Source organism: Chaetura pelagica, unplaced genomic scaffold (genome assembly GCF_000747805.2).
Source record: "Chaetura pelagica isolate M959 unplaced genomic scaffold, ChaPel_1.0 scaffold559, whole genome shotgun sequence".
Classification (NCBI taxonomy): domain Eukaryota; kingdom Metazoa; phylum Chordata; class Aves; order Apodiformes; family Apodidae; genus Chaetura; species Chaetura pelagica.
In genome coordinates, this window is record NW_009970722.1 from 84,787 (window position 1) to 97,859 (window position 13,073).

At 39.5% G+C, this 13,073-nt stretch overlaps 1 protein-coding gene across 1 annotated transcript in view; it reads right to left on the reverse strand.

Moving 5' to 3' along the window:
• HEXB (hexosaminidase B (beta polypeptide)) overlaps positions 1–10,478 on the reverse strand; it is an 11,742-nt gene extending 1,264 nt beyond the window's left edge. Inside the window, exons 1-10 of the mRNA XM_010006380.1 lie at positions 10,419–10,478; positions 9,628–9,674; positions 9,300–9,410; positions 6,851–6,952; positions 5,213–5,342; positions 3,537–3,717; positions 2,420–2,506; positions 1,774–1,846; positions 982–1,156; positions 65–155 (exon numbers count right to left, since the gene is read on the reverse strand). Of these exons, the coding sequence (XP_010004682.1) occupies positions 65–155; positions 982–1,156; positions 1,774–1,846; positions 2,420–2,506; positions 3,537–3,717; positions 5,213–5,342; positions 6,851–6,946 (833 nt within the window). The 5' untranslated portion in view covers positions 6,947–6,952; positions 9,300–9,410; positions 9,628–9,674; positions 10,419–10,478. The remainder of the gene's footprint in view (positions 1–64; positions 156–981; positions 1,157–1,773; positions 1,847–2,419; positions 2,507–3,536; positions 3,718–5,212; positions 5,343–6,850; positions 6,953–9,299; positions 9,411–9,627; positions 9,675–10,418) is intronic.
• Between the last annotated feature and the right edge of the window lie 2,595 nt (positions 10,479–13,073).

Genomic DNA, 13,073 nt, shown 5'->3' on the forward strand with positions numbered 1-13,073 from the left:
CCTGCTGAATTAATTAATGCTCCTTGTAGCTAGCTTTCTAAAATCCAAAGAAAGTACTTCCTACCATAATCTTGGTGTGATGTTAGTTGCATCCACGAATTCCCCCCAAAGGCAGGCTTCTCCACCAATTAAAAGCTTTTTCTGTTCTTCAGATCCTGAATTCAAAGCAGAAAGTTAGAATTTTTATTTGTCCGGAAGACGGGCACATATGACAAATGTAATTTTCCAGTACTCGGAGAGGATTGCTGTTCAGCTGCTTGTTTTAGCAGCTATAATAACATATAATAATCTATCCTGAGTGCTAACTTAGTGTTTTGGTAGTCTTGCTACTGAATGTAAGAACCACCGGGCCATTTGCCCAGACAACCCACTTCCAGAGGGATTTTAACTTATCTTCTGAAGACATTGCTCAGCATTCTTGCATTCTTCAGATTTCAGTCCCGATTATAACTGTTCATTCTATCACACAGAACATACCTTGAAAAAGCAACAGAAGTCAGGTGTTCTCTCCAGTCAGCTGTGAGAGCTACCCTGCACACAATGAAAGCCCTGGGCAAACCACAAGATGTTTGCACTGGCTTCAGCCAGATGGAGGGAACATGTCTTCTTCTAGAACTGTCTAGCACCCTAGCAGCTTGCTAACGTATGAATTCCACGGCTGTCTACCTACAGCCATTTTGCAAAGCTGTTCCTCTACTACGTAATACATCTGTCCACCTAGTCCAGCATCCTGTCTCACACAAGCATCAGTGCCAGATGCTTGAGGTAACAGTTTTCCCTGTAAGAAATGAAAAATTGCATTTTTCAAATATAAGAATTGAGGAGTTCCAGCTGACATTAACGTGCTTTGATTACAGTGTATCTAATCATTAATAACTGCATGACCACACTAAATAGCCTTATTCTTTTAATTTACAAGTTACAAGTTATGAACCAAAGACTTTTCTTGCATGGAACATGCATATTAAAAAGTTAACAAACCGTGGAATCTAAGTGGTTCAACTCTGTAGTATTTCTTCCAGTCTTGTCCATAACTAATGTAGTCTAAGTACCAGGGAGCTGCCAGGATAGCTGTGTGCCCAGCTTTAGTGACACTGCTCAGTTCATCAGCATAGTTGTTTGCCATCCACACTTCAACTACAGTGTCTGATTTGAGCTAAAAAAAGGTAAAAACAAAACAAACCCCCCAAAGGGTTAAAGACAGTTCTAATTGCAGTTATCAGGAAAAAGGACAATGGATTTCAAGAATGGGAGGGGGGTATTTTGTTTAGAAACAGAGCACTTGGGAAGATACTTCCTGCCCTTCCCCCCAGTCTAAAACTGATGAAATCTTAGCTAGTTTTAGAGTTCACACTAGACTGAAGCCTAGGTTACACTACAGACAATTAAGGCCCTAAGAGGGTTCCTACATGCAGCAGTTATCAGAAAAGCTGAGCACCTGGTATTAGTAGACTAGATACACATGTTAAGTGAGAAAAAAGTTACCTGAAGACTCATAGAAACTTTACTATACATTTTACAGCGTTAAAGGATAGCATCTGTGTTCACCTTTAGAAAGCACTTCAGTGCTGGTGTTCCTGTTCCACTTGTTTTACATGTTCAATAATTGGTAATTTCAAGGCAGGCCCCAAACCTGGGGAAACCTGCTCAAGTCTGCAGATTAGCTTTAACTCTTAAGAGACACAACCACAACTGCTTAATAGCCTACTTTAGAAACCTCCCACAAAACTGCGCCGTTGCGCACTATCATCTTACTTATTTTCCCCATCTTACCTGCGCTTTGTTATCAAACACTTCTTGCCAGACCATGTATCCTTTGTTATAGGAAGAAACAATTTCCAAAATCCTAGAATTTAGAAATAAGATAATATTTGTGAACTTCAGTGACTTAGTACAGACACACAAAGTACCCACACATGTGCCCTACGGCACATCAAGCCTTTTCCAGCACTGCATAGGGGATCAAGGAAAACCAGTTCTCCCTAGGTTTGGCCTTCAGTGCTCTGCCTCAAAGAGTAGGTTCTCCCATACATAAGGATACACATGTTCAGTAACACAAACTGATTTTCAGATCTACCAGCAACTTAGACAGGTGTCTAAATCCATGTTACTTAAGAATGAGAGAAGTAAAATGGCTGAAAAAACCTTAGGATTTTTCCTCCCCACCCTGTGTGCTGACATTACAGCAGAAACCCAAAACATTCAGTGTGTAGCACTAGCCTACACATCTGTGTCTCACTTTTTAAAGCTGTAAACTTTACATTCAGTGTATTAAAATAAAACCGTGTGTAGTCCTCAATACACAACAATTTCTGAAAACAATGCAGGCAAATGTAAATCAGCTTTGGTATTTGCACCTCAACACCACCCCCAGATACTGGCTGTGAAAAGCTGAGCAAGGATTAAAAAAACAACATACCTCTGAATATAGTAAGATTCCAGCTTAGCATAGTCCAAGCCAAATCCTTGCTTCTTCATAAACTGCTTCACGTCAGGGTTGGATCTCCTTAAATAGTAACAACAAAGAAAGTTTAAAAACAAAATATAATTTTGTTGTGTTTTAAACCAGATTTCCCAACTATTTCCACCTATGCAGGGGCACACTAGCTGATGTCTTAGGCATGCCATAGCCTGGAATGCACAACAGGGCTAAGGTCGTTTCTGTATTTTTGAAACAGTGTTGTCCAGACCTGAAATAAATAGTCCTATTTCTCTGGCAGAACTACTGGAGCCCCTGTTCTGAAGCAGTATCTGACAGACTGCCTCAAGCTCCTAAGTGCTCTGAGGTTCCTGTCTTCTCTGGGATTTTGTAGGAAGGTTTCCAGCAGGTCTGCAAACTGAGCAGCCATAGTACCAGGGGATTGGTAGGAGTAACATCAAGGATTTGGGAAAACATCCCCAAATGAAACGTTTATGAGAAAGCATTTATCAAAAATATTCTCTTTTTTTAAAAAAATAAAACAAATTCTGAGCATTGAGATTTGATGTTTCAAGAGAACACACAAGTACTAACTAGATCAATTTGAACACTCATCCAGATCTGCTCCAAATTCTGTATTATTAGCTATTCCAGCAGAGAGATTCTGAAATATTAAAAATCCACAAGCAAATTAAGAACTCGGTTAAAACACAATGTACTTTTAATACAAGCACACAAGATTCATTACTGTAGTAGTTAATGTTAGCAGATTTTCTAGAAGGTAGAAATAAATGGAAATAACTGCTTTTCCATTAACATGCAACACTGAAACGCTGATTATCGCCTGTAGTACTTTTCTGCCATACTAGATCTCCTTTCTGCCAGGTTAATTTTCATAAAGAAATCCAGTGTTTGTGAAACTACTACTCAAAGCAAAATTCTGCACATCACTTGCTTGTTGAGGATTGCAAATGCTCTGCCTGTAAATAGAGAAGTAGCAGTGGAGATCTCTGGGTTAAGCAGTGAAAAATGTCTCAGGCAACTGAATTCCATAACTGACGTGCTTAGGCAAGTTCAAGAGGCACTAGGTGTTTTATTCTGTGAGCTGTCACCATACCAACAATAAAAGTCCACTTCATCTCCTCCCAAATGAATGTATGCATCTGGAAATACACTGCTGATCTCTTTGAAGAATTTAGCCATGAAGTCATAAGTTGTATTCAAAATGGGATTTACAGGTCCAAAGGACCCAGTTGGCTGTTGTCCACTGTAACAGGGGGTGAGAAGATCTTTTTGACCTAATAGAAACAATTAATACAGGATATTCAGTTCCATGTTGGTATGCTAACTTTGCTAGCAGGAAGAGGCAGTTATACATATGTAAAAGGCTAATATTCATTACTTAAATGATCATGTATTCTAAGTATAATCAAGTAGAGGTAGTATGAAATAAAACAACTTGCCCAAGGTTGAAGTACTTCCTATCTGGAAATCAGGACTCTTGATTTTTAGATTTGTGATTTATCACATGCTCATTTCTGGAACATGTCACTATGCTTAGAAAACAGTTTTGAGATGACTACTTAAATGAAAAAGCTTTAAAAGATGTAGGAAGAAAGCCAAATACAATGAGTATTCTCCAGAGGCCTCCTTTTTTATTACTCTCCTTTGTTAACACCTAAATAGGTGGGAAGTATATGACCCAAGGTAGATGTCCTACCTCAGTCTGCTAGGAATTTACCTCTACACAAGAAAGAAAGGCTAAGACATCAAAACTAAGCACTGCACAAGGTATCTGAAACAATGTGATCCAGGACAGCAAAACAGGAAAAAGTTTATGTAGGTTGCAGATTCCCACATTCAGTTTATTTGGTGAACTGTAGCTGCAGCAGAACCTTCCTGACCATCTGTTTGGTTCTTGAGCACATTTCCCCTAACAGTGCCTGAGTGGTAGATTGCTTCAATGACCCTACTCCTGTTCCTTAAGACTTCTCTTCAGTTTCTTGAATTTAAGTGCAAACGAAGTGTAACTACCCAGGTTTATAGTCAAAGCCAGGACTGGCTTATAGGAATCACATCCAAAAAAAAAAAAAAAGGCAAATTTAGTTTTTGCCTTTTTCCTTTCCCCATCATTTTAAACTAGTGAGAAGCATCTTCCAACATTATGACCACATCCCCACAGAATAAGAACAAGATTCACACCACGGCTAAAGCCAAAGCTATGAAGCACTAGAAGAATCTTTACTACACCTTGAATTAAGTCACAAAGTTCCCTGGTCCTCGAGTACATGCAAACACCACTACTCTCAGGATTCAAGCACTTTCTGTCAAGAGGAGTATTACTCTGTAACCCAGAATACAGAGAGTGAAGCAGCAGCCACATTTGCTGTGTTTTGTACACTGGCAAATTATAACTTTACTAATAACAGAAACATCAAGCACTTTGAAAGAATCTTCTCAAAGCAAAAATCTCTACTCTAGAGATGACAGCTCACTATTTCTAGCCACAGCCTTATTAGTCTGAACTCAAGAGTACTGGCTGGGGAAATGACAAAAACATGACATCTCAGACAGACAGAATATATCTGCTTTTGCACACACGTCCAGCACAGCAAGTGTCAGCTTTCTCCAGTCTAGCATGTAAAGGTCATGCCTATCACTGAGTCTGCCCACTTCTTACCTCTTATCAAGGACCTTTCAAAGCATTTTAAAAGCTGCTTTTTAACAAGTTCATTTGCTTGCTACACCCCGCTTACCATGATCTTTTAACCATTAGTAGTTCCTTGGACATACCTTTTCCCCAAGACTGCGTGTGTCCTGGGGTATCAAACTCTGGTATAACCCTGATGCCTCTGAGCCGGGCATACTCAATCACCACACGGACATCAGTAGGAGTATAGACGTGGTTATAGGAGTAGGCTCCCTGTAAAGTATTCATATTTAAAGACAGTTTACGACACAGTTCATAAATTTGGGATTAAAGTGTTATAATTTAGACTGGAGAGCAGTTTTACAAGCTGGATTTTTCTAGTGTATCATGTGTGCAATTACACTGAGAGAACATTTTGGCTGATTAATGGGGAAAAAACCTGACAAAAATTAAACCCTTTTTCCACACCTAGACAAATCTCCTGAGAAGACCACCCCTTCCTCCTTAACTCTCAAGTTACTAAAGAAAACAGTTCTATTTAATCAGATGTTTGAAAGATAAATTTTTCACTTCTTCAGTACAGAGGCAAACTAGTTATCCCCTCCATCTCTGCATCATTAGTTCTGAAATACAGGGCCCTTGTTACATGACATACAGGACTAATGGAAAAATTCTGCCAAGTCAGAAAGAATTGTGTCTTCCAACACCTCTGTTTGTCCGTTTTGATACAGTGCCCAGTTTAGCAGCAGGGCACATTTGTTTCATGATGCTGAATTTGACACAGCCAAAAAATGTGACAAATGATCCAGTTTGGTGAAAATAGATGCTTGCCAAAGAGCCAAACTATGCCAGAAAAGTATCATGACTCCTGACAATAGCACCTTAAGCTTCCATTTATCTGGAACTGGTTTCCATAGCAGAGGTGCTCAAAAACCCAATGTTAAACAAGAAGCCTTTCCAAAAGGCAGCTATTGAGACAAAGGCAATCTCCCTCTCTCCAGCTGTCAGTGAGGAACAGAACTCCACAGTCATTATTAGGAAAAACCATCTGACTACATTATAATTCTAAACACGTAGATGTTAGATAAACTTCTTCATGGCATCTGCTCAAGCACTGCCTACATTGTTTTCAGAAGAGTCAGATTCTAGTAAACATTTTAAAACAGAATCACAAATCTTGTGCTTAGGCTCAGTCTACTTAATTATTCATGCTTGATTTGGTTGCTACTCTACTGTGGCTGAGCAAGAACCTCATTATGGTTTTAATTAATTAGCAGTATCTGCTGAGAATCAGGAAATAAACAGATACATTGCACTGCACTTGTTTTAGAAAACCTCTTCACTTCTGGACCTCCTATACATGTTTCGTAAAGTTCAGTAGATCTCAGGGCAAAGTAACTCCCTTACATTTGTCTGCAAGGTACAAAGACTACCATTTAAATTGAAAAACCAACAGAAACCCAAGTAGTATTCACCACAACAGGCTGTCTGCACACCATTACTGCTTGAGGGCCTGCAAACACTGAGGATCACCAGCAGATGTGCACAGAAAAGTTAGGAGAGTCATTCACCATGGAACAACCAAGGAAGACTTGAACATGGTCCACACAGACTCTCAGGTAGGATTCTACATCTGGACATGCTGGTTACCAGTCCTCTGGTACTGTTTCATAATCAGCCAAAGAAGGTGTGTTCATCTATTGGTAGGCTCTGCATTTTATTCTCATGAAATACATGACACATTTCTGCCTTTCCACCCTGCTCCAATGATGTTTACTTACCTTTTCGCTTAACTCAGGGAAAAAAATACTCTGGTAAGGGAATGATTGGTCATCTACTATATGCCAGTGGAGAACATTGAACTTGTTAAAAGCCATGGCATCCTGCAAGAAACATTGCAATACAGTATAGTTAAGCACTTCACTCTCCCAGAAAACCTATGCAAAAAAGGTGGTGTGGTCCCATGTGATATCCTGCAAGCCTACTGCAACAATTAAGAAAAAAAGAAAACAAAGAAAAAGCATAGCATATTTCACCAAATCCTAGAAGCATACATCAAAATGCACCAGTCTGCTTATACTACTGCTCCATTCCTCTGCCCCACTCCTGTCAACATGCTCTTGATCTGATCATGCTACACTGGCTGGCAGAAGAGGAACCGCTATAAATGGCTTATGAGCTTCTTCCACTTCAGAACATATCTGGGTATTTCTCCATGTGTCATCAGGTATTTCAGCTTACAGAAAAGCTGATACTTTTCTACCTAAATACTTTGACTCGAAAAGTAAACAGCTTGAGAGTGCTTCCTACTATTCAGAACACCTCTGCTTGCTAGTGACTTCTACAGAAACTGATTCAAATTCTTGCAAAAGGAACCACATATTTTCCCCACAGAAGATAAGAGTTCCCCTTATGTTTTCAGTCATTACAGTGCCAGTACTTCCCTTTTTTTGAACTTGAAGATAAATGTATATGTTAACACACTTATTTTAGAATCATGACTTCAGATAGACAGTTACACAGATACAATGAGTTATGCAAGTTGTTAAGTCACTAGCAGTGTTGCATGCTGTGAGCAGATAGATTAATTGCTCTCTACATGTAACTGAGTAATTGCACAACAGTTGCTTCCAATCCCTTGCCACAACAATTATTTCTACCCCTCCCTCCCCTCTTTTTTTTAACCAAGCTGTATTTTAAGATGTGGCAAAATCTCTTCAGGAACTCCCACCAATTCCAAAGGAAGACTTATAACTTGTCCATTCCCCAAAATTACCTCATCTGTTTTATTAGATGGGAGTATTTTAAGTTATCACGTCTTCATGCATTTCTATAATTTTCTTTGTGGAAAGATTATCTCTGGAAACTTACTGTCTCCTGACCTTCACCTCAGTCACTCCTTCCTCAAGGACAATGCCCTTCCTGGAAATACAGTACAGCAGCTGAACACAAGAAATATACTTAAACTGCTGCCTTAAGCATCTAATTACTGCATGTCAGGGAAAGGATTACTCTGGATTTTTACTAGGTTAGCATCAATTCAAGCAGGCACAGAGGTGGGAGTAAATGCACACTTGTTCTTAAACCAGCAAAATGGCATAAAATGTAGCTCTGGGAAAGTATCAGAGGCCCAGACATAGGGAAAAAGAACAGAACAGCAACACAAAAATGGTTAGAAATGCAACTCTCAAAAATCAAGCTATTATTTGAATATCATTGCCTTTTTTAGAAAAGAGAACAAATACTGACTAAAGTAAGTAGTTGAATCTTTGAAACACCCTCAGTTGCAAAAAAACACTACACAAACACTACTTGCTGAACAGGGCTTGATCTTACAGGTAAACACAAGTGGTAAATACCTATGGAGGGGCAAGTTCTGATCATAGTTCAAGGAGGACCGTGGAAATTAAGACTAGTTTTGCCTGTCGTTCTTAAGACTCTCTTCCTGCCCATCTTAAACCTGCTCTGCAAAATTCTGCAACATAGCAGGGAAATTTCTAATACTATTTCATCTTGGAAAAGCAAGACAGAGACAAGACAGGATCTGCCTGTTCCTCCACTCAAATAATCTCCATTTCAACCCACCAAACGGACCTGCTACAAGCATTTCAATAAAAAGGGGGAGTACAAAACAGGAAGACTCAAGCTTTGGCTGCTGTGATTACACAAATTAATCACCTTTCCATCATAGTGGCAGTACGCAGTTCTTAGCGTGCTTACTTAAGATTTTGGAGAAAATTCTGTTTGACAAGAAACCAGTAGCTTTCAGTGAAAATTTCCAATTTCCCTGTTTGCTCTGTACTACTTAATGGCTCGCTCTTAGCAGCCTAAGAAAGGACTACCAAAGCCTAGCTACTGAAAAGCCTGAAACTTTCCTGCAGTCACTGGCACTGAAGCCAGGATTTGCAAGATCTCCCATGCATTGCTAGGTGACATCAGATGTCTCAAAACACACTTCCAAGAAATACATGACCTGGTTCAGGCAATAAAAAAGCCTAAGGTACCACAAATCCCAGCCTCCTTTACATGTTCACTAATCATTGTGTCTGCCCACTCAGTTCCTCTCCAGTGTATGTTCTAACCTTCACTTAGCTAAGATCACTCTGACCTTTTAGAAGTCAGCTAGAGGAGACAGGTTCTCCTTTCATACCAGCTTCAGCTGCTACCTACTTCAGGGGGAAAACACAAAAAAAAGCCTTCATTGTTAACGATACAAAACTGCCCACTTACCAGGTTTGTAAGAATAGATTTCACTGGCAAATAATGCCTTGAAGTGTCTATTAAGATTCCTCTATGAGCAAATCTTGGGAAGTCATCAATTTCAGATTCATTGACAAGAAACTACAAGAACAAGATTGAAAAAATAGAATTGCCATTTTAGATTGATAGTTTCAAACAAGAAATACTTGTTTTTCATTTTGTTAACAGCTTTTCAAGGATCACTTCCTGAAAAAACACCTAACAAAACTAGTATATCTGCAATTTTTAGAAGCGCACGTAAGATACCGTGTTGTTGTCTGTATAAAGCACTGTGGTTTTAGTTATTAGTTATACTTACACTTCCATAGTCATCTTCATGAACCAACTGGCTGAAGGTTTCCAAACCTGGAAAAAAATTCAAGAAAAGGATCTGGAGTACAACCCATTACTTAAAAGTTTTAGTTAAAAACAGGACCATAACTATTTACAGGCATTCACACAGCTGGAAAGAATGCTTTGTAACGCTTAGTTCTTCTCTCTTTAGTGCAGTTTTCTCAATTCCTGGAGCACCACATTTAAAGAAATTCTGAAGGGAGAACCATTCAAACCCTCTATTAGCACTACAGCTCAGCTGTACCAAATTAATCCTTGAATAGTATTCAAGTTACTGAGAGTAAGGTAGGCATTTCTGGTCTTGTCATGAGTTTATTCCTGTAATTTCTGGAAATGGTGAAGCTTCTAATTCAGCATGAAAAATCTGCTTATTTAGGCTAATATTCCAGTAAGAAGAGCAGATTGAAACTTCAACATTATGGTCTTTTTGGTGACGTGACCAGCATGAGTGGTTATCAGGTGCAGTCAGAGAGTAATTTGTTCACACTGTAGAACCGAAAGGTTTTTAGCACCCAGAATCTGTTTGGCTTGGCTGATTTCAGGAACAGCAAAAGTGTACTTGCAATGTGCCACTGGATGCATAGGGATGGAGGGTCTGGCCCAACACACATCTAGGTATTCTTTTGGCCTCAAAACCCAAGCTTACTTCTCATGAAGTAATGAGGGCAAGGCTCAGTAGTCAGCCAGGTCCTAGTCTCTTGTGGAGTTTGTATAAGCCTAGAATAATTAACTATATAGGGAAAAGTACCAGCTTACCTCTTAAAGCACCCCATACCTCAGCCGCTTTCAGTATAGCAACAGGCTCAGTTACAGTTAAGTGATCTAAAGAAAAGAAAAAAAGAAGTTATTCCTCAAGAAGGCATGGTTTGACAGGACAATTTTAACAAGCATTAAAGAGTTCCACAACTATCCTATCTCCCTTTGTTTTCTGAAATCTAACCAATGCCATCTGTAACTGTGACACTGTGCAGCTATTCTAAATTTACGTGCTCCTGAAATAACATAAGCTTCTAGTCAGAGAGCCAAAAGGTAATCAGTAAGATGATAAAACAAATACAGTGCTTAATAATGGCAATTTGTACAAGGCAAATATTGTAACATGAGCCAGAAATCCAGCCAACTCAAACCCAACTGATTTAAAACATACCAGATGGTATTTTTTCGTTTAAGAGACAGGTGATAAGGGTTGGGTAACATGAGCCAGACCTATCTGCGAAAGTTTACTTCTCCTTTTACCTTCCCTTTATATGGATCATGCTTACACACCTTTTAGAGATACAACTTGTCGAGTAATATTGTTAAGTGCTTACTGTAAAGGAATAATTACAAAGAAAAAAATTCATTGAACCCGCACCACCTATTTATCACATGTACAGGGGCAGTGAGAATAAGAAAGTGCATTAAAATGAAGAATAGTATCTGAAGGTATCCATAACAATTCTCCCTTGAGTACTTAAGTACAGTACAAACTACTGGGGGGGGGAAAAAAGGTAGAAAAAAATTGGTTTTCCATTAAAGGCCATTCAGCAAATGTTAGTGAATAAATAAATATATTGAAAATGTTATTTTTTAAAAAAAGTATGTATAAATATTATACATAGGAAAATACACTGTATCTATAAATCTATATATTTATATTAATATTTAAACTTCAAAGCAGTAATAAACTGATCAGAGTCACCCATGTGAAGTGGCAGAGGAAGAATCAGAGGGGTAAACTGCTGTACAATGATTTATTGGATCTGCCTCAATATGAAAGAGCAGCTGGTTATAGATTTTAATAGACTATACTCAGACAAGTTCAAACAAGTGACTAACCTACCAGGGAAATGCAGCTCAGCAACATGAAGAAAGTACCTCAAGCTTCCATGTTAACCTAGGCACAGGCTGCATAACCTCAAAGGTCTGAATAAGAAGAAAGAACTTAGAAGACTACTGCAATCTCCTTGGTTCTTCCTGGTGTAAACTTTAGTTCAGTCAGGGATTTACTTCCAAGACAGCAAGTTATTTTCTGGACATACATAATGCCTTAAATGAACACAGAATGACAAGCTTTGTACAGCTATTTGCAACCTTTTACACAAGCAGGCCAGAAGCCAACTGGGAGAAGGGCAATGTACATAACTTGTACATGCTATAGGATAGCCACCAGTTAATCTATACTGTATTAAGAAAAAGAGCCAAGCTGGTCAGTTTAACAAGTGATTAACAACTGCGTATTTCAGCACCCGTTCCCTGAACAAGCTATCCCATCAGAAGCAGAAAATTAAAATGTTGCTTAGTATAGAGAGCTCAACTTACTACAGGAGGAAAACTCCATGTTATTTGCAACTGCAACCTCCTTTCCTACAGCAGAGTGAAAAAAATCTGACTGGTCTGAAGACTGCAACCGAAAAATCACATGATCTGACAGATTCTCTGACAGAGGAACTACTTTCGGTTAAAACCTTAAGTTCTCAAACCAGTCCAAAGTTCAACCAGCAGTAATGCAGTGTAATAACCTGACTGTGGCAGAAATTTTCTAAAGCATTACCAAATGTGCAGCAATACCTCATTTTTGCATTGAAATGTCCGATAAACTTGCACACAAAAATTGCACTACTTGGCTAAATTTAACAAAAAGCCTGAGTAAATTTAAAACCATTACTTTCTATCCCGAGTCAGGTGGAATTAATCCTGCTGCAGATGTATGACTTAAGATTAAAGGATCTTTTTCTAAGGATCTGTATCCTGGATACCAAACAACCACCCTGCCTAGTACAGAAGATTATGTCAAGACAGAACTAGATTAATTTGATTCATTGAATTCTGTTCTAACCTGCCAAGACAAAAGGCAATACTATCAACTTATCCTTACTCCTGCCAAGAAACTTCTCTGGTGATAGAGGGCTTGATTTCAGAGCACTTCTCCACTCTAGACTTCAGTCACAGAAGCACAGCAGAGCAAATTCCACATAACCATCGTGTTTTTAACTCCTGTCTTGTATGTACTCATAGAAAGAATGTGCACTGATAATACTGCAAGATGAATAAAAGGTTCGATGAACACTTTCTGGTTTTCCTGGAAAAACAGGAATACCACCTGCATAAGCCAGCACGGGAAGCTTCAAATCAAACACGGTCAGGCCTAAGGACGACAGGGGAATAAGCAAACCCAGTCTTCCCTTAACACCCTGCGCCGAAGGGATGATCTCCTGCCTGCCTGTAGCTCTGCCACACGCCATCAGGCACAGCAGAGCACAGCGCCCCTGACTCCACATCAGAGCTGCTGGAAAGGACAGCAGCACGGAGAGCAAGAATGACCTTCTGGCTGCCACCCCCGTGGAACGCCCTGAAGCGCCCTATGGATTCCAGCCCGCTCAGAGAACCGCGGGCGCCAGGCGGGCCCGGCGCGGCCCCAGGCGGGCCCGG